At 40.1% G+C, this 22,586-nt stretch overlaps 2 protein-coding genes across 2 annotated transcripts; both read left to right on the top strand.

Moving 5' to 3' along the window:
- Positions 1 to 260: 260 nt before the first annotated feature.
- Positions 261 to 1,220, top strand: LOC116638686 (olfactory receptor 5A2). The gene has a single exon (XM_032414786.1). The coding sequence runs from the start codon at positions 261 to 263 to the stop codon at positions 1,218 to 1,220; it is 960 nt and encodes a 319-aa protein (XP_032270677.1).
- Positions 1,221 to 20,773: 19,553 nt separating this feature from the next.
- LOC116638943 (olfactory receptor 5AN1) lies at positions 20,774 to 21,712 on the top strand. The gene has a single exon (XM_032415113.1). The coding sequence runs from the start codon at positions 20,774 to 20,776 to the stop codon at positions 21,710 to 21,712; it is 939 nt and encodes a 312-aa protein (XP_032271004.1).
- Positions 21,713 to 22,586: the final 874 nt, after the last annotated feature.

The raw sequence follows: 22,586 nt of genomic DNA, 5'->3' as shown, positions 1-22,586 counted from the left end.
CAGATTATTGACTCCCAGTCACTCTCTACTCCATTAGACAGACCCTCTTCTAATCAGCAAGGTGTATAGCATACAGATTTTAAATAGTGCCAAGAGATTATCATGGGCAGACTTCCTCCAAGAAGAAGGCATAGCAGGTGGCTGTGATGTTAACTTGGTGTTGTTTATATGATCTTCCAGGAAATATCCACTCATATAATAACAAACACAATCTAACTGATCACAGAATTGTTTCTTTCCTTTATGCAGGAAGTAGGTCTATGGTTGTGGGAAGGAACAACACAATTGTGACAAAATTCATCCTCCTGGGATTTTCAGACCATCCTCAAATGAAGCTTTTCCTTTTTCTGTTATTTCTGGGGATTTATCTCCTGACCCTAGCCTGGAACCTGAGCCTCACTGCCCTCATCAGGATGGACTCCCACCTGCACACACCCATGTACTTCTTCCTTAGTAACCTATCCTTCCTAGATATCTGCTATGTGTCCTCCACAACTCCCAAGATGCTCTCTGACATCATCACAGGGCAGAAAACCATTTCCTTTGTTGGCTGTGCTACACAGTACTTTGTGTTCTGTGGAATGGGGCTGACTGAATGCTTTGTTTTGGCTGCCATGGCATATGACCGCTATGCTGCAATCTGCAACCCATTGCTCTACCCAGCCCTCATTTCCCATACACTTTGTTTAAAGATGGTGGCTGGAGCCTATGTGGGTGGATTCTTCAGTGCTTTGATTGAAACATACTCTGTCTACCAGCATGATTTCTGTGGGCCCAACGTGATCAACCACTTCTTCTGTGACCTTCCTCCAGTTCTGGTTCTGTCGTGCTCTGATACCTTTACCAGCCAGGTGGTGACCTTCGTTGTGGGTGTTGTTGTTGGAATTGTGTCTGTCCTTGTGATCCTCATCTCTTATGGTTACATTGTTGCTGCTGTCCTGAAGATCAGCTCAGCTAAAGGTAGGACCAAAGCCTTCAGCACCTGTGCCTCTCACCTGACTGCTGTGACTCTTTTCTATGGTTCTGGTCTCTTCATGTACATGCGACCCAGTTCTAGCTACTCCCTAAACCAGGACAAGGTGGTGTCCGTATTCTATGCTCTGGTGATCCCTATGGTGAATCCTATCATCTACAGTCTTAGGAATAAGGAGATTAAAAATGCCATGAAGAAGGTTGTGCAGAAAGAGCATGTACTTTCTCGTAGGCCTTTGTTTTTCTGACCTTAGCTAATGTTTACAAAGAGGCTGTGAGCTGGTTCAATTGTGCAGATTTTCATGTAGTTTTGGACTAGTTGATTTACACAATGATTTGTGTTGACTAGACCTTTCCCCCCTTTCCAGTATTCCCCTAACTAGTATACCTATTAGTTATTGGAAAACAGTTTGGCCATTATTGGTTTCTAGAATGAATAGCATTGCCTATACTGAGATTATAAATGCTCAATTTAGCAGAAAACTTCACCATGACAAAGACTGAACAACCAGGAATATCAAAATAGAGTCTGTGTCTATAGGAAGAAAAACGTTGAAAAAAATGTTAGTCTAGCATTCAGGATGGTGATTCTTAAGGTAGGATAAGAATATATAGCATAATAACCTGAGGAGGGGGACACTTTTTCTAAAAACAGTTGCCTTTCCCTCTTATGAAATTTAACATGCTTCCTTTATGGCACATGAGCACCACAAGGCAGACAACCTCTCCTGTTTGAGAATCCAGCTATTGTGAGCCACTGTGCGTGATGGGGGTATAGAATTGACTCTTTAAATGTGTTAAGGTAGGACAGAAATCAAAAAACCTCTGATTAGGGCATTAATGACTGAAAAACCTCATGGCTAATTCAATCAGCTATACAAAAAGCAGTCACTACATTGATTTAAATAAAGCCGGGGATTTGTCCTTTCAGTCTGAAGTAATTGCTTTCCAGCCAACACTCAAAGTTTCTTAAGAATCTATAGAAGAGGAGCATACCGTCATTTGGGGGAAAGGTTCTAGGTTTTCACCAGTTTTGTGATAAGTTGTAGGGTGGAATTTAGCGTAGGAATTGAAGAGAGTGATTTTTCTCCTCCATATTATCTCAGAACGTGTCCTTGAATCAGCAGTAAACAACTGGCATACATTTATTCAGCTGTGGCTGCTCTTGGTTGGCCATATATGAATAAATAAGTATCTACCTGTATGTCCTTGGACAAGTTACTTGGGCTCTGTGTGCCTTAGTTCTTTATCTGTAAAATAGGAATAATAATAGTAATTATCTCATAGGCTTATTGTGATGAAGTAAATGACTCAATATATACAAGCACTTAGAATAATGCTGGTGGATAGCAAATGCTTAAGAGATGAGTATTATTATTATTATTATTCTATAAATATTTATTTATCACCATTTGAGCCAAAGAAATAGAAGACATTTCCTTACTTTGGTAAAAAAATGTGATCTTTGTGATAGCTTTGATGCATTGGAAAGTGGGTCAGCAGAGACTAGAGTGAAAGTTATTTAGGTATTTGTTAGGTATTCTTAAGTCATCAGACCTGCAATTATTTTTTTATTTTTTATTTTTTAAAGGTTTTTTTTTTTTTTTTTTTAAAGATTTTATTTATTTATTTGAGAGAGAGAGAATGAGAGAGAGCACATGAGGGGGGGGAGGGTCAGAGGGAGAAGCAGACTCCCTGCCGAGCAGGGAGCCCGATGCGGGACTCGATCCAGGGACTCCAGGATCATGACCTGAGCCGAAGGCAGTCGCTTAACCAACTGAGCCACCCAGGCGCCCACAGACCTGCAATTATTAATCTTGTGTCCACCACTTTATAGGTAGGTGGCCTTATGCAAGTTACTTATAAGCTCCATTTTTCTCATCTGTACAATGAAGATAATAATTGTATCTACCTCATGGAATTGATACAACAACTAAGTGAGAATATGCATGAAAAGAACTTAGCTTAGTGCCTGGTATATGGTAATACTTAATAAATGTTAGCTCATATTATTAGTCAATTTTGTATAAATCAAGAGAAATCCAGGTAAATGTGCTAAAAAGAGGCAAATTAGATAACTTTGGGCTATCTACTCAAACTGGAACATAATAGTCTCAGTAAAAAGGCTTGCTAGTACCTCTCACCTCTGCTGCTTCTTCTGCATATAGGAAGCAGTCATTAGGAAAATAGAAAGAACTCAAGTTCATAGAAGTGGCCACACACTCTATCAGCTACCTGGTCACCTTGCCTTTCCTTATAGTCAGTTTTTCCCTCCACCTTTCCTTATCTATACTCCAGTTTACTGAGCTCTTATCTTTGGTAGCTAATCTTAAATTCTCCTAATGCCCAAAGTCATTGGAACAAAACAAACAAACAAATAAAGGAAAATATGCCTCATGCTTTGGACTTACATGGAGCTGTCACTAGTCTCTTATCATCTCTAAATTTTTTTGAACAAAGATTCTGAATATAAGATCTTTAGAAAATATCTCTTGTTCAGCCACATACATGTTCGCTGCTAATGGAAATTTTCTCCTTGCATTGAGAAGACATAATGTACTTTTGTAGTTTTCCCAATTACCGAAGAGAAAATAACGATCATTAATAATTGTTAAATATAGTGCATAATGTGGGGTTTGGTCATGAGACTTGAATAAGGCAAAAATGAGCTGGGGTTTATAGTAAGCCACATGTTAAATAAAACTTCCTAAATAAGTGCATTTATTATGGGGCATATAAATAGACATATATTAAACAATATTTTTGGCACTAGAAGAATCAGGCATTTTATAGCTCTTTGAAGCAAGACAAGGTAGAGCTGTCCTGGGGAGGTGGGTGGCCAGCTAGCTGGAGATGAATTCGCTTTAGTAAAATTAGCACAATCCGGTGTGTGTCACTCATCTTCGCAACCTCTGAAGATTTTTTTCAGGTGGACTGAAGTTACCAAGCTCAGAATAGCTAACCACATAAGCCAGATGCCATTTTTAGTTTTCATGGAAAAACAAAACTGCCAACCTTGTACTTGTGCTGGTGGCACAATTCTTTGACTTGCTGAGGAAACCACATAGAAAAACAAATTACAATCGGAAGTCTATTTGGAGAGAAAGTGGGTAACGTGTGTAGTGCCTGGTGTGCCCAACTACAGAGCCCAGATAGGTTGAGGCGCTGGGCCAGGGCACTGACACTTTCTCTCCCCAGATACATGGTTTATTCATCTTCCTCTCTTCTAAGTGACCATCTTCCCATCTAATCACTATATGCACAGATCAATTAATAGATTTTCCTTCTTTGGTTGTAAGGACTATTTTGTCTCTAAAATGCCTCTGTTACACATTTTATTTATTCTGATCTGATTTTGTCGTTTAATTTTTAGAGTTTTCAGAAACCTGGTTATTGTCCATATGTACCACCTACTTTCCCTTAATTTTTTAGTAGGTATAAATGATTACTCTCTCATTCACTCACTCACATACTCAGGAATTAGTGACTGATGCATTAAACGGGTTCTGATGAGAATTTAAAATTTTTCCTAAAGATCAACAGTTTCATGTTTCTAGTCATAAACCTAGAGAAACCCAGAGCTTGCCTATTCTGTTATCGTCCATGCAAATGAGGAAACACTTGCAATTCAATTCCCTATGTCTAGATAACTGATTTGGATCTCTGTTCTGATCTGGGAGAGCCTAAATGTCTTGCATATACGAAGATAAACCATGGATTTCAGCCTTCTCCCATCAGCTTGATCTATGACTACCTTCCTTGAATTCTTGGTGGGTCTCCTTGTCTGTAACATCTCCTAAATAACTGGGGAAGATAAACCAACTGTTTATATGTAAGCTTTGTTGCTTTTATTCCATTGTCACTCTTCTCATGCTTTCCTTTCCCCTTCTAATGCTGGCCAAGACCTTCTATGTGCAATATTGCTATGGATACGGCTAGGAATGAGATTCCCCACCTTCCTACAAGTAAAGAAATAGCCATAGCAGGCTCTTGCAATCATGGCTTGGAACTTTTATCAAATGGATGTGGAAGCATCTCCCTTCAGTTTTGCCAGACTAGATGAAAGACAAACCTCCCACTTTGGTGGGATCACACTCTAGAACTAGACAGGCATCTTGGACCCAGGGAGAACCCATGGAAGAACAGGCTTCATCTCTCTCAAAACAGTTTTTTTCTGAAATAGAGTCATGGTATTAGATTGGACTTAAATGTCAACATAAATAGAAAAACTGGCATGTGTAAAGTATCAAAGTGATATTGTATGAAATATTCTTGTTCTAATAAAACCCCTTTCTTATGCAAAGGAAGGCTGGGTGGTTTTCATCTTAAGAAATGCTTAAGGAACAAAATTATTGATGCACATGGACCAGAGGGAGAAAGTCCATATATTAGACATTCATTGAAACTCATAGTTCATTTTCTAACAACCCAAAGCTAAGGAAGTAGCCTGGCAGGAGTCATCTCACCCTTCAACTTGCCCTCAGTCTAGAATATAATTGGAGATAAGGTCTGGGACTGAGCTGCAGCTGGGAGTTGTCCATGAACTTTATCAAAAAGAGGTGGGTTCTGAGAAGTCCTGCATCTCAGGAAACCTACCTATACAATCTTTCCTTTATTTCATGCATCTTGTTGCAGATACTCTTTGTAATTTGCTGTATTATCTGTACTATCTCGTCTAGATGTCACTTTTTTCTTGCAGTCCCTCTTTTTACCAAGGTAAACCAGAAGGCTTAACACTTTTGGTGTCTGTGGCTTTCAGATCTCTGAAGGTTCTGGAGTTGTTTTTCATATACTTGACATCTCTGGCAGTTTTTCAACAGAAGGCCATGCATGAGATTTTCCTGTGTTAGTCAGTTAAGCATCTTTGATGAAGACACTAGTCTTCTTCTTTTTTTTTTTTTTAAAGATTTTATTTATTCATTTGACAGAGAGACACAGCGAGAGAGGGAACACAAGCAGGGGGAGTGGGAGTGGGAGAAGCAGGCCTCCCGCAGAGCAGGGAGCCCGATGCAGGGCTCGATCCCAGGACCCTGGGATCACGACCCGAGCCGAAGGCAGATGCCCAACAACTGAGCCACGCAGGCGCCCCTCTTCTTATTTTTTTAAAGATTTTATTTATTTATTTATTTGAGGGAGAGAGAGAGGGGGAGTGCAAGCAAGGGGAGGGAGAGGGAGAGAGAGGGAGAGTGCAAGCAAGGGGAGGGAGAGAGACAAGCAGACTCCACACTGAGATCATGACCTGAGCTCAAACCAAGAGTCAGATGCTTAACTGACTGAGTCAGCCAGGTGCCCTGACACTAGTCTTCTTTATTCATTTGACTTACCTTTATTTTACAATTATAATTAAGCATAATTCACTATTCCTTTTTTATTCTTTTTTTTTTCCTTTTGGTATTCAGCATGTGTCCTTTTTAAAATTTATTTTTAAATTTTTAATTTGAAATATACTTGACATAACATTGTGTTAAAGTGTACAACATATTGATTTGATACATGTATTTTAAAGACTTATTTATTTATATTAGAGAGAGAGAGAGCATGCAGGGGGAGGGGCAGAGGGAGAGAGAGGGAGAAAAGCAGACTCCTCACTAAGCATGGAGCCTGACACAGGGCTCAATCTCATGACCCTGAGATCATGACCCTGAGATCATGACCAGAGCCTAAATCAAAAGTCGGATGCTCAACCTATTGAGCCACCCAGGTGCCACGATTTGATACATTTATATATTGTGATATGATTGCCATTGTAGCAGAGTTAGCACCTCTACCACATCACATAATTATCATTTCTTATTTGTGGTTGGAATAATTTAAGATCTAGTCTCTTAGCAAGTTTGATGATTATAATACAATTTATTGCCTATATTCATTACACTTTTCATTAGATCTCTAAGACTTATTTACCACTAGTTGCAAGTTTTTACTCTCTGTTTTTATGAGTTCAGCTTTTTTAGATTCCACTCATGTTATATAGTATTTGTCTTTCTCTGACTTATCTCATTTAGTATAATGTCCTCAAGGGCCATCCATTTCATCTCAAGTGGCAGGATTTCCTTCTTTCTCATGGCTAAATAATATTCCTGTGTGTGTGTGTGTGTGTGAGAGAGAGAGAGAGAGAGAGAGAGATCACATTTTATCTATTCATACGTTGATGGGCACTCAAGTTATTTCCATATCTTGGCTATTGTAAATAACTCTACAATAAACATGGGAGTGCAGATATCTCTTTAATACCCTGTTTTCATTTCCTTTGGGTGTATCGCCAGTAGTGGAATTACTGGACTATATGGTATTTCTATTTTTAATTTGCTGAGGAAACTCCATGCTGTTTTCATAGTGGCTGCCCCAATTTACATTCCCACCCACACTGTAAGAGGGTTCTCTTTTGTCCACATCCTCACCTACACTGGTTATCTCTTGTCTTCTAGATGGTGGCCATTCTAACAGGTGGGAGGTGATATCTCATTGTGGTTTTAATTTGTATTTCCCTGATGATTAGTGAGGCTGAGCATCTTTTCATGTAGCTGTTGGTCATTTGGATGTTTTTAGCATGTGTCCTTTCTCTACCACCACATGGTAAACTTTTATTTGCAGGAGTTGTTAGAAGGGTTCAGAGTGGAAAGGAGAAGAATCTCAATTCAGTAAATCTTTCTGTGACTTTGTGTACCTGCTTGGGTTCCAAAGAGCTAGGGAAAAACTGCCCCCCCCCCAACACCTTGCCATCTTGACTTCTATCATTTGCACGAACAGGACCCTCAGTGTTCCAGTATGTGAATAATGCCTGGCACATTGTAAGCACTTAATATTTGTCAGAAGAATTAACCTTAGTATTTTAGTACAAATCTTAGTATTTTGGTTCTTTCTCTCCTGACCCCCCCCCACCCCCCCATGCATTTTGTTCCCTTTGGGAGTCTTATCACTCTTTAATTTGGGAGAGGCATTCCTAGACTTCTCAGGGACTTCAAATTTTGCCTAACTCGAGAGGATGTGAAGGGATTTCTACTTAGCCCTTAAAGTGGCGCCCTCACTTGGTCATGGCTCGGGCTTTGACTTCTGGCCACTGACTCAATTTTAACTGTGCATTTGCGTTCAGTTAAGATTTTATTCTTAAGGTGACACCACATTAAATATTCTTAGCCCACGCCCTTGAACTCCAGTCATTGCAGCAGGCATGCCCTGGAGCTGAGGGCCTCCTTTCCCGCCGTGTCCCCAGGCTCCAGCGTGGCCAAGGATGGAGGGCACCACACGGCCAGTCGTGGGCAGGTGCTGAGGCGGTCTCCCGCACGCGAGGCCGGCATCACAGGCCTTGACTCCCTGGCCTGCGGCGTCACCCCAGAACCCGCGAAGCCCCACGCCGCTCTGCTGCAGCACGATGACGTCGCTTCTCCCAGTTCACTAGGTCCACCCACTTTTTCCGAGTCAATTTCTGCATGCCCTCCAGGGTGACCCCAGTCCCACACGGCTGCAGCACGACGTGAGATACCTCGCCTCTCGGGCTGCCGCGAGTCACCACGCACACGCAGCGCTCCCTGCACGTGATGAGCCCCACGCGGTCCGCGGGGCCCGAAATGGCGTGAAGCGCATGCGTGTCAGGTCTGACATGCGCGGTGGCTTCCCCGACGTGGAGCAGGTCACGGTGCGCGAGGGTGTTGCCAGCTTGGTAGGCGTGGCCTCGGCGTCAGCCACAGGATCCAGGCATCGCTTTGTCCTTGTCCTTGCCTGCGCTGCGCCCTTGTCGGGCATCCTCTGGGCCATTCCTGGGGCGGCCTTGGGCGTGAGGGGTTGCGGGTCCTGCTCATAGGGGCCGCCTCTGTCTCCAGGAAGCCGGCACCTGGTCCTGCTCCACGGCTGCGCCGCTCTTCGCGCTCCTCACGTCGGGCTCCGCGCTGCTTCTCTAGGCCTTCATCTGCCGGGCGATGTCCTCCTGGAGCGAAGTGTTCCCCAGGATTGCCTACCGCGCGTACAGAGGCCGTCTGGGGTGACGACGGACCCAGGCAGCTCTGTGGAGAGTCGTGGCCGCAGCCGAAGGCGTGGACGGCATCCCGGCTCCGTGCGGCGGGCGCCTGGAGCCTGAGGCCGTGTGCCGGTCTTCTCAGCGCAGGTGTAGACGGCGCGCCCGTGCACTTCTTGCGGGCAGCGTCATCCTCACAGACGGCGCTCTGCTCCTTCATTGCTTCAACTGCGCCGGTGTTTTGGTTCCTAAGACCAAGTTGTTATTCAGCCCTGTAAGTCAGGAACTTACATTCAGCAAAGTTCCGGGAAGTAGTTAACAAAAAATAAGAGGAGTAATTCATGTGGCAGGCAAGTTCTCAGTAGAGTGCTTTTGAGGGAAATATGGTTATCATGACTATTTAATTTTTAGGCTGTACTACATTGTAACAACATACATTTACTTTTTTGTTTTAAAAAGAATTGGTCTCATAGTGAATTGAAATTGTGATTCAGTAGGTCCTGTTTTACAGATCAGTTAAAATGTAGTGAAATGATTTATTTTGGATTCTATGTGTGGGATACAGAATTTCTCAGTTTTCCGGTCAACTCTGACATATTGAAATTTAATTTTTAAATTATGGTCTAATTATAGTTTTGGAATGAAAGCAAAATGTGATTTTATCATAACTATACTATATATTTATATATATATATATATTTTTTTACTCCGATATAAGGCCTTGAACATTAAAATATGTGGTTGTAACAGTAGGTTATAGACATTAGTAAAATAATGGTATAAGCTAGTTAACTTTTTTATGAGTAGAGGTGCTGAATAGAAATTAGGATAAAAATGAATATGATTAAAAATATATAAACATACAAACAAAAAGTTTCAAAGGTAATAAAATGAAATTAAAACAGCTTTTTTTTAACCTAATGAAAATTAGGGAAAAAAATGTTAAAATAATTTTTAAATTGCATTATCTGAACGCTAGGGAAAATACCATGAACAATGGTATATAGTCAGTTATTTCTACTGAAAATACAAAATGGCTTAAGAAATTTGAAAATAGGGGTGCCTGGGTGGCTGAATTGGTTGTGTCTGACTCTTGATTTCAGCTCAGGTCTTGATCTCAGGGTTGTGAGCTCAGGCCCCACATTGGGCTCCATGCTGGGCATGGATCCTACTTAAAAAAATAAATAAATTTGAAAATAATATGTGGGCAAACATAATGGGCTGAATCTGTACATTTGCCTTTACTCCTTCCTAGAGCCTGCCTAAAATAACAATAAAAAAATTTTTTTAACCCATAAAATTACTATGATATGTATAACAGGAGAAATGACAACAGAAGGTGAAGCTGGAAGCAAATCTATGAGGAACAACCAACTCAGATTCAAGAAATCAGGAAGCTATGGGTCCTGGGTACATGGGGCAGGAAAGCCAAGAAGAAGCAAATTGATTTCCATTGCACAACCCTCAGAAGGATCAGGAATTGTAACAGGCACTAGGGCACCTGCATAGTGGGTGGGGCTTAAAAATGGAGATATGATTGAAAATCTATTAAGAGTAACTAGACTTCTAGACCAGCCTGTCCCCTCCTCTTGCACACAGGAAATTCCACCCATCCCCATCATTCCTCCTTCCCTCTAGTAGAATATTGGAGGTTTCTTCTCTAGAGAATTGAATCGAGATATATGGGCCCAGGACCATCAGACATATCTATGGGGAATGATAAAAAAGAGGGATGAAGTAACAGCTACATAGTGAAGAATCTTCACCACTAATATCTACATAGGGAGATTCTTTCTCCACTGCACACCTGCTCCATTCACTTACTCAACTCTCAAAATACTCCTAGCTAGGTTGATATCTCCTGGGTAGGATACTGGAGAATTCTGGGTAGAGAAAAACCTGCCCAGGATTATAGCAGAGGTTCATCAGAGCAATTGAGAAGTGCTCCCCAGCTTGCCTAGCAGGAGGCCAACAGAAGGGAGTCTCTGGTCGTAAACACCAAGCCTCAAATCTTGCTTTTTAGTGCCTCTCAGAGGCTATAAAGTAGTCAAAGTCATCAATTTCTGGGTAAAAGCAAGCCTGGGACATGCTTCATGGTACTTCCCAGAGACTATGCAAGACTTCAGAAATGATGGTTGTTGTGTGTGTAGGTAGCAAGACCCAAGTACCAGAGGTCTGAGCTTCTCATGGATTCCAGGACAATAAGTTGACTAGGGAGCAGAAGAACCACCAGACTGGGGGTACCATGGAGACTCAGAGTACAACCAAGAGAATTTAAAGAGAATTTTTTAATTTATTTAATTTATTTAATTTTTTTAAGATTTTATTTATTCATTTGTCAGAGAGCACAAGCAGGGGGGCGGCAGGCAGGGGGAGAAGCAGGCTCTCCACTGAGCAGGGAGCCGGATGTGGGACTCGATCCCAGGACCCTGGGATAATGACCTGAGCCGAAGGCAGACACTTAACCGACTGAGCCACCCAGGCATCCCTTAAAGAGAATTTTTAAAAGATATTTTTTCATATAAGAGTTTATGGGCTAATTTCATAGATATTACATTACTATTTATACAATACCTTACACTTCATGTAGTTACATCACTTAGATTTGATTTTTTTTCTGTTACCATATGAAGATGGCAGGTGAGAAATTATATTGCAGATATGACAGATAGAACCTATGGGCACGTAGAGGTCTGCTGCATTCTTCCCACTGTAGCAACAATTCACTTGAATCTCACAAAGTGTGATTTGTGGAGCATACATGGTTCTTTCTGACCAGAAACCTGTCCTCTATTGTGTGGCCATGGTGCCCACATTCTATACTTTTGGTGTTATACCTTTAAAACTATCTTAAGAACCTGCTCACTTTAAGGATTAAGTTACTACAGTTCTTATCAGGGGGGATATAGAACTGCTAACCTATCAGCAAGAGTTAAATAACTCATTGCCCACCCACCCCTTTCTCCCTAGAAGTGAGAATAGTTGAAGTAGATCAAACCAAGATTGGGACCTTATCTAAAACATCTCTGTATACCTAGTAACTGACAGGGTAGATGACTTTCATTTTCAAAAAACTAGAAACAAGTAGGGCACCTGGGTGGCTCAGATGGTTAAGCCTCTGCCTTCGGCTCAGGTCATGATCCCAGGGTCCTGGGATCGAGACCCACATCAGGCTCCCTGCTCAGCAGAGAGCCTGCTTCTCCCTCTGCCTCTGCACCTCCCCCTGCTCATGCTCTCTATCTCTCTGTCTCAAATGAATTAAAAAAAAAAAAATCAAAAAAAACTAGAAACAAGCAAAAATGTTTGTGGGAATGATGTTAAGTAGATATTTTTAGTGAAGGATTAGTAATGCAGCATAACATGTTGGAAAGAACTCCAAATCAGAACATAGAAATTACACTGACTGTTAATAGAAGGCATGCTTGTACTACACCCCCTGGTAAGTGCTTTATAAGCATTATCCAATTTGCTTCTCTCTATGAAGACCTACTCAGTGAAGTAGCTACTACTATCAGCCCCATTTATGATAATCCTGAGGTGATAATCCTGAGGCTGGGAGAGGTTAATTTGCTCATGGTCACATAGTCATCAAGTGGGAGGGTCAGAATTCTACCCAGATTGGTTGATACCAGTGCCCCAAGTTGTACCCATGATAAGTCATGGCTCTATCATGATTTAGTTTTACTGTTTTCCTTATTGCCCCAATTTCCTTGCTTACATATAGGAAATGATGCCATGACTGCCTCACAGGCTGCTGTGATGATTGGATCTGGTCAGATATTTGAGAAAATGTACGGATATATGTATCAAAAATGAAAGTGCTTTGTACACAGGGAAATGTTCACGGATCTAATTTATTTTAATTAAGGTATTTCACCAGCCAGTATTTTACCAGTGTCATCTTTTTTTAAGATTTTATTTATTTGACAGAGACACAGTGAGAGAGAGAGAACACAAGCAGGGGGAGTGGGAGAGGGAGAAGCAGGCTTCCCGAGGAGCAGAGAGCCCAATGGAGGGCTCGATCCCAGGACCCTGGGATCATGACCTGAGCCGAAGGCAGATGCTTAACGACTGAGCCACCCAGGCACCCCTACCAGTGTCATCTTGAGCAAATCTTTTAGCTCCTCTGGCTTTAGTTTTCTGACCTAGTAATTGAAGGTTTTGGACTGGATGATTCCTAGATTCTTTCCAGCTCTAATGACTCTAGTTTCTAATGGAAAAACTATAATCATATGGACATCATTGAACTATGGGAGAAGTGGGGAATGGATCCACAAGGGACATGGCAAAATGGGGGATGAAATTAGCAGGGACAAAAGCTCCATGACAAACATGACTCCAGGGAACAAGTGCCTAGAGGGTTTTCTCCCTCTAATTGTCTTTTCTCCTATTATCTCTGCCCTTAACAATAACACATTTAAGATTTTCTCCAGTTGGGGGCATTTCTCTTACTCTGAGTGGACAGCCTATTTCATGGCCAAAGGGTCCCATCTTGGAGAGCAATAGAGCCCACCTGGAAAATTCCTTTGGAAAAGAAATAAGCAATTTCAGCCTTTGGCAAGAGCTCTGTCTTCTTGGGGAATCTGGGTCAAGGTGAGAGGGCAAGATTTGGTGAGAACAGTGGATACTGTGCTATCTTAACAGCCATGAGATTCTTCCAGTAGGACCTGTGTGGAACAAGGTTTATGGTCCTCAGTCTCTCCCATTCTTCACCTCTTCACTCCCACACCCTCCACTGTGGGCTCTTCTTGGGTTCTCTTTCTCCTTGCTCAACTTCTCTGACCTTCATTGAAAAGATTAATCTCTAATCTAAAATTTCAGGGATCATTCTGGGGTGAGGGATGAAGGTTGAGTTCCAGTTCTGCAATTTCTTAAGGGTGTGATCTTGAGCTCTGTTACTTTCTTTTTTTTTTTTTTTTTCACCTGTAAAATGGGGGATACTGGGATTATTTAGAATCTAATGAGATGATGTTTATAAAAGCTAACAAATTTTAGAAGTCAATAATTGAGCACTGAATTAAAAACAACGATTTACTGACTTTCAGGGGAATTTCCTAAGATCCTGTATTCTTGTCTAGATTTTCCACCTTTATCCATCCCAAGAACTCTTTGAATTTTCTTTTGTTTAAGGAGTCTGTTGTTATAATAATATTAATTAATTTGATTTCCATGTTAATATAGAGCTTTGACTGATAATTTCTGAGTAGCAAAAGGCAAGCAGGTCACTAAATAATGATGTAACAAAGTACTCATGTACAATTCCATTGGCCTTTTGAAATACTTCAAATAGCTCTCTGTGGTCATCTTTGGAGCCCGTGCAGGTCTGGAGGCACTAGTGTGGGTCACACAGATATCAGAGATGCCTCACTTCAAGGCATTGTTGGTCTGTCTCTTTTAACCTTTTTTTTTTTACTTACGTTGTTCTTCTTCATTGCATCATCTTGGCTTTCTTTACCTGATTTTTTCTCTGCACAACCTTACGAACTGGCCATGTCCTCAGTATTCAGAATTGGAAAGGTTTTGATTAGCTGGATGCACATAGCAAAATCTCCAATTAATACTTACATCAGTCACCTTTTCTTTAAATTGTCTTGGGAAATGGTGGACACATGCAAAAACTTTACCAGAAAGTGAATTTTCCCCCTTTTCCTATAGCTTACCAAAGTTTAACAAGATACGTTTTGTCATGAATTAGTAAAACAATCCACAATTCCTTATCGTTTTGGGAATGATGAGTCACATAAAATACCTTTACCTCTGGCTGCCTCTGTCACCAGAATATAATAAGAAAGTGAAGAGCTTTACTGCAAGTGATTGATCAGAAGGTTGACTTATTTTCACTGGATTGATCGATTATGTTGGTGTATTGGGGGATGTTGTGCATGAGAGTTTATATTTTCAAAATATTTTCATTGACTCCAACTCATCTTGGAAAAAATTGTGGAGAAATTATATTGGCAACACTTCAAGAGTCAACAGAAAGATTCCCAAGTTCACAAAACCATAATTGAAATAAGATAATTTTAGTTTTGCATCCAAAGGTGGGTGAAAGAACCATTGTTCAACATGTATTTATTCAGTAACACAAATATTAGTATACAAGATGCTTATTGTTAAGTAGTGCATCATCTCCACTAGACCATGCGTTGTGTACAGCATCATCAGCTCAGAGGACCTGGGGGTGGTGGCACATAAAAAGCGGCATCAGGAATTTACACTCCACCTGACTGGGAGATAACAGAGTAATACAAGATAGAAATAAATACAGTCATTGACTAATGATATTCTTGAGTCTAGGCTTAGAGACCATCTAATTTAGAAAATAATTTATGTGAAGAGCTCCTTGATATTTCAGTATTAGTTTATTTTTCTTTCACAGAGAGGAATGCTAATGGGGATGATAGTTGCTAACATTTATTGAGCCCTTATTGTCTTAAGCCCTTCATGTCATTCAATGTTTGCAGCAACCATCTGAAGTAGTAAGTAAGTACTCTTAGCGCCGTTTATAGATGAGGGAACTGAAGCACAGAGTGGTTAACAACTTGCTAAGGGTGATACAGCCGGTAGGTAAAAGCCAGGAAATTCTAGAATTCTGTTTTCTCTGTGGTTCTTTCTCCCCTTCATTTCCCCTTCCCCTCTCCCTTTCTCTCTTATTCTGTGCTTACTTTTAAGGATTTATATATCTTAATAACTTTTCTTCCTATAAATATAGGGGTTGTCGAAAATTGATCAAATACAAAGAGTTTTAAAGAAGGAAATCAAAATCATACCATTCATTACTTTTGGCATTTGCAATTGGCTCACATGTGTGTTTGTGTGTGTGTGTGTGTGTGTGTGTGTGTGTGTGAGAGAGAGAGAGAGAGAGACAGAGACAGAGACAGAGACAGAGATATTATATGAAGCATTTCTTTTATCCAGAAAGGTAAAACTGTTTTGTATGCACTCATCATCAGTATATGTGAGTGCCCATCCCTTACTGATTAATGTCTTTCATATTAAAGTCATATCCTTAGTGTCTTTTTTATATTTTCTGACTGTTTTTCTCATTTCATCAATTGTATTTTAAAAGTATTTTATATAATGGGTTCTTCAACCATAAGCAAGTTTTAAATTTTTATGTCATATTTTTTTCTCAGAGTTTTTGGCTTGGTGTTATATTTCAGAACTTTCTTTCCCATCCCAGGATTATATAAATGCATATTTATTTATTCTTTAATGCTTTTTACTTATAGTGAGCCAGGTTTCACAGACCATTTATGGGAGAGCTTATCCTTTCTCTGTCAATTTAAAATACTAATTTTGTGGGGCACCAGTCAGTCAGTAGAACATGTAACTCTTGAACTTGAGGTTGTGTGTTTGAGTTACAAGTTGGGTGTAGAGATTACTCAAAAAAATAAAATAGAAAATAAATAAAGTTAAAATAAGTGGTAGTTTAAAAACAAAAAAAGAAAACTTACTTTCCAAAGTTAAAAAAATACTAATTTTGTCATGTTAAATTCTTACCATTATTTAAATTTATTCTTAAATATATATACTTGTTCTTTTGACATGTCTGTTTTTACAAGAATAATGAATTATCCATGATTATAATACTTTTTAGTATCTGAAAATTGAAGTCCTTTCTAATTATTAATTTTTACCTAAAATTACTTGGCTGTTATTTACTATTTCATCTCAAGGAAGGACAGTTTGGGTATGTAGCACAGCCAATAGTTGGTATCCATTACAAATCTGTTAGTGAGTTCTAACATGCCAATTCTATCAACCAAAAATATGAAATATACCTTTGTAGTATTTGGTAACTGAAAATGTATACTTTGACATATTCTTGACATCAAGGCCCATCATAGCTTGATGCTTGTTGCCAATTGACCCAAGTCTATTTGAACTCAAGAAAACTAAATAGAAAATAATTTACCTGGTGTAACTCAAGAAAACTAAATAATTTACCATGGCCCCTGTTGCTTTTACTTGCTTCTACATAAGGTCTGAATCTATATTGCCTAAAGGCAAGGATGCCTGACTGTCTACAGGACTAATGATGTCTCAGGAATTTCCCCAAATTAACCCATAAAACTCTAGTATCCCTTTCATGCCTATCCACAGGCACAACTGTCTTTCATGGTTATCTTAAGCAATCAGTGATAGTAATAGCCAACACCTGTTGAACAATTAATGTGTACTTGATTGCATGCCGAATATTTGCATGAATTTCCTCAGATAACTGTCCCATTAACCTTATAGTTTAGGGGTTCTTGTCCTCAATTTGTTATGAGTAAATCATATCTAGTGTGTTTAAGCCACTGGGACAAGTTCTTAGAGTGAGATGGTATCAAAATTAAAACTCTTTTTTTCCATTTTATTGAGATATAATTGACAGAATACATTGTATAAATTTGAGGAATACAACATAATGATTTGATATATGTATGTATTACAAAATGATTACCACAAATTAGTTAACATTCATCACTTTGCATGGTTATAGTTTTCTTCTTTGTGATGTGAACTTTTGAGATCTTTCTCAGCAACTTTCAAATGCACAATATAGTATTGTTAACTATAGTCATTATGTTGCACATTACACTTCTAGAACTTATTTATCTTATAACTGGAAGTGTTGGCCACCTTCACCCAATTCCCCCATCCCCTACCCCCTGCCCCTGGGAATCAAAAATCTGATCTGTTTCAATTAGTTCAGTTTTTTTAGATTTCACATTTGGTGAGATCATACAGTGTTTGTCTTTCTTGGTCTAACTGATCTCACTTAGCATAGTGCTCTCAAGGGCCATCCAGGTTGTCACAAATGCCAGGATTTCTTTATATATTCATATATATAATATTGAATATTAACATAAATAATATATACAACAATATAATACTTATATCATGATTTCTTTATCCATTCATCTTTTGATGAACACTTAGGTTATTTCAATGTCTTGGTTATTGTAAATAATGCTGCAATGAGCATGGGGGTGCAAATATTTCTCTAGGATACTAATGTCATTTCCTGTGGATATATACCCAGAAGTGGAATTGCTGAATTATTTGCAGATCTAGTTTTAATTTTCTGAGGATCTCCACACTGTTTTCCATAGTGACTGTACCAATTTATATTTCCACAGCATTGCACAGGGTTCTCTATTCTCCACATCTTTGCCAGCATGTGTTATCTCTTATCTTTTTGTGATAGTTATTCTGACAGGTGTGAGTTGATATCTCATTCCCCTGGTGATGAGTGATACTGAGCACCTTTTCATATACCTGTTGGCCATTGGATGTCCCCATGGAAGAATATCTACTCAGGTCCTATGCCCATTTTTTAATTGGACCATTTATTTTCTTGCTATTAAGTTGTTTGAATTTGTTTTACATTTTGGATATTAACCTCTCTTTTTAAAAGATTTTATTTATTATTTGAGAGAGAGAAAAAAGAGCGAGAGGGGGGAGGGAGAGGAGGAGGGAGAGGAAGAGGGAAAGAATCCCAAGAATCTCAAGCAGACTCCATGCTGAGCATGGAGCCTGATGCAGGGCTCGATCCCACAGTCCTGAGATTATGACCTGAGCCAAAACCAAGAGTCAGGCGCTTAACAGACTGAGCCACCCAGATGCCATAGATATTATCCTCTTATCAGATATGTGGTTTGAAAATATTTTGTACCATTCCATAGGTTACCTTTTCATTTTGTTTATCATTTCTTCTGCTGTGCAGAAGCTTTTTAGTTTGATATAATCCCACTCGTTTACTTTTAATTTTTTTGCTTATACTTTAAGTGTGATATCCAAAAAATCACTGCCAAGCCCTGTCAAGAAGTTTTCCCCCTGTGTTTTCTTCTAGGAGTTTTATGGTTACAGGTCTTATATTTCAGTCGTCAATTCATATTGTGTTAATTTTTGTGAGTGGTGTAAGATTTGGGTCTAGTTTTGTTCTTTTGCAAAAGAATATCCAATTTCCCCAGCACCATTTATTGAAGAGACTGTCCTTTCCCCATTAAGTATTTTAGGCTCTCTTATCAAATATTAGTTGACCGTATATGCATGGTTCTGTTTCTGGGCTGCACCTAAATGTATGAAGCCACTGGCTGGACTCTCTGCTAGAGTGCTTCTGGGTTTTGCATCTTCCCAGGAGCTCTGGCCAGGCTTCCTGGTTGGATGGTGCTAGGGGATATACTCAACAGGACATGGGGCTATGAATTGTTTGTTCTGCCTGGACAGGGGGGAGACAGGCTCTAAGGCCAACAAGGCTCATTGTTTGAGGTTCTGAATCAGGCAGAACTATGTGTTTAGTTCCCTGGACAAATGAAGCCACTGTCCTGGCTCTGCAGCTGGGCAGCACTGCTGGCTGCTGGACTATGTTCCTTTCTAGGTGCTCTGGCCAGGTTTCCTGGTTGGGCTGGGCCTTAGAGGATACACTCAGCAGTAGACGGGTCTATGAATTAGTTTCCTGCCTGTGCAGAGTGGCAGAACAAGCTCCAGGTCCAGAAAGCTTGCCATTTCAGATCCTAAATCAGAACCACCCACTGAATTCCCTGGAGGTCTGATGGGGCCACCTCTGGTTGGGATTTCTACTTTGGTGCCAATGCAAATAGGAACTCAGTCTACCAAGATCTGAACAGTGGTTATTGTAAGTCTTGCCCCTGCCTCCATCACAATCTGATTCCCAGTGGTCAAACCCCACAGATGCCCCTGTGACCCCCAGGGGGCAAGACCAGAATGGATATCCCAAGAAGTGACCTACAGTTCTGGGGGAGCTGGATATCCACCTTGGGATCTCTTTTTTTTTTCCTACTGGGGAAACCATAGGCAAAAGGGACCCTACCCTGTTGATGTGGCACTGTGCCAGCATGGGAGAGTGGCAATACTATCAGAGTGTGGTTGACCTTTACCCTTCTATGTGGTCCTTCTTGGTCTCTGTAATCCAAGGTAGGTGTTTCTGCCTCATTCCCATGTCCTACGATTTTTACAATGTTGTCTTGTCTATGAATAGCTGCCAGTTGTTCTTTTGGGGAGGGGACTGATGTCAGGAATGACCTATGGTACCATCTTGATGATGTTGCTCAGAACTAAAACTCCAAAGTCTGAACTCTTAGCTACAGTACTATGCTGTTTCCTAAAAAACGAAATACTCTAAAATTGAGACAATAGTTGGGGCAATAGTGAGTTGTGCTAGCCTCTGTATGGAATAGTTCATATGAAGGCTTCCCTAAGAAAACTTATTCCATAACTTTATTGACACACATGCTATACCCCAAGAGAATATTATCAGAATTACATACTATGATATAATTTTCCAGGCCATTTGAGAGATGTTTTTTTAAATATAGTTGTTAAAACGTTTGAGAAGTTATTATAAACAGGGTTATTTTTCTTATGGGTAAAATAAGAAATTTAAGAACTCTTTCTAGATGACCATCTGGGGGAGAAGAGCTATTCCAAATTTATTCTACAATGATGCAACTTATGCTTTGCTATTATAGAGCTGCAGTTATATATTGAATTATCACAGGTCTTTTAAAAACATAATTTTGATAAATGATTCTTACCTGATTTATAAGAACCACAGGATTTCTATTGCTTTTTTTTAAAGTTGTCAATCAATTTTTAAATATCTTTTAATTTTCATGAGACCCATGAAATAATTGAGAACCTGAAGCACTTTTAAAAAGGCACTTCTTGGCAATTTGAGGTGAAAACTGGGTCTTTTCATCAGGACAGGGAGGCATTGCTGCTTTCCCTGCGCTCAATGGAGGAAAAAAATGGTACATATGAGAATTGTAATGCTGTCATTTCACCTGAGTCTGCAGTGCATTCTCTTCTCTCTTTTCTGATTTTAGAAGCAGCAAGCCAATGATTGGGGGAGGAAATATTACAGAGATCACTTATTTCATCCTTTTGGGATTCTCTGATTTTCCTAGAATCCTAGCAGTGCTCTTTGTTGTATTCCTGCTGATCTACATTTTGACTCTGACTTGGAACCTGTGCCTCATCATCTTAATAAGGATGGACTCTCACCTCCACACGCCCATGTACTTCTTCCTCAGTAATCTGTCCTTCATAGATATCTGCTATGTGACCTCTACAGCTCCCAAGATGCTCTCCAACTTTTTCCAAGAGCAGCAAGCTATCACCTTTATGGGTTGTGCTGTTCAGTACTTTGTCTTTTCAACCATGGGACTGAGTGAGTCTTGTCTCATGACAGCCATGGCTTATGATCGATACGCTGCCATTTGTAATCCACTTCTCTATTCAGCAATCATGTCACCCACCCTCTGTATTCGGATGGTGCTGGGATCCTATTTGGCTGGACTCTCTGCTTCTATATCCCAGTTATGTACCATGTTTCAGCTCCACTTTTGTGGGCCTAATGTCATCAACCACTTCTTCTGTGACATGCCCCAACTGATAGTCCTGTCCTGCACTGACACTTTCTTTGTACAACTGTTGACTGCTATATTAACAATGATCTTTGGGATAATAAATGCTCTCATTATCGTGATATCCTATGGCTATATTGTCATCTCCATCATGAAGATCACTTCAGCTAAAGGCAGGTCCAAGGCTTTCAACACCTGTGCTTCTCATCTGACAGCGATTTCCCTCTTCTATACCTCAGCTATGTTTGTCTATTTGAGTTCCAGCTCTGGTGGTTCCTCCAGCTTTGACAGATTTGCATCAGTATTCTACACTGTGGTTATTCCCATGTTGAACCCCTTGATTTACAGTCTGAGGAACAAGGAAATCAAAGATGCCTTGAAGAGGTTACAAAAGAAGAGATGGTCCTGTTGAGGTCCTGTCCAGATTTGTCCTATCAGAAACCTTAACCCCCAATAATATGCACATGAATGGACTCTAACAAAATTCATACTGCCTTCAGATAAAGAAAGCTTAATTTGACACAGATGATATGCCAAATGGACTGACAGCTCACTTGATTCCACACAAACACGATACCTTTAAGTCCTGGAGGTTCATACTTTCACCCTACATGAGGAGTGACCTCATCATTTATTAATAGTCTGCAAGTATTTGTAAAATGTTAAGGTTTAGAAACTTGTCACTTCTTTTTGCTTCAGAGATTGAGCCCTGTTCAGTCTCAGACCTCTGATTGTAAAGGAGTGATACCTGATGGAGGTCCCCAGGAGTGTGGAGATCTTGTCTCCCAAATATTTTGATGCAGCATAATCCAGACAAGAGGGTGATTGATGTTTGTTCTGTATTTCTGACCATAATGGGAATAAATAGAGGGAATGTGCCTTTGAACAGAAACAAAGCTATGCAATTGGCCTGGTTGTGTCTCCTGGGAAGAGCAATCTGAGATGCTAACGTTTGTCTAAGGCCTCTTTCAGGACTAATTACCTATTAAGTTTTTGGTCACATCCCAGTCTCCACCAGGTGTAATCTAAGGAAGCAGGAGGTGATTTGAATCATAAAGAGGAATGGAATGAAGAATGACATCCCTTCAGTACTATTTACTTATGAGTTTGATGTTTTAATTCTTGCATCTCACGTCCAATGTGGATTTCCAATGGGAGGTGATGTGCAAAATTCTTGTCAACTAATAGCAATTTCTGATATTGTGGGACTCAAACCTCTCTTTTTTTCCTCCATTAAATCTGGAAAATTTGCCCTTGATTGACATAGCGAATGGGATACACTACCA

The sequence above is a fragment of the Phoca vitulina genome, unplaced genomic scaffold, assembly GCF_004348235.1.
Source record: "Phoca vitulina isolate PV1807 unplaced genomic scaffold, GSC_HSeal_1.0 scaffold16, whole genome shotgun sequence".
NCBI lineage: Eukaryota > Metazoa > Chordata > Mammalia > Carnivora > Phocidae > Phoca > Phoca vitulina.
This window is presented reverse-complemented; position numbering and strand designations above follow the sequence as displayed.

Coding starts and splice junctions, on each gene's coding strand:
- LOC116638943 (XM_032415113.1), top strand. CDS start 20,774: ATGATTGGGGGAGGAAATATTACAGAGATCACTTATTTCATCCTTTTG.
- LOC116638686 (XM_032414786.1), top strand. CDS start 261: ATGGTTGTGGGAAGGAACAACACAATTGTGACAAAATTCATCCTCCTG.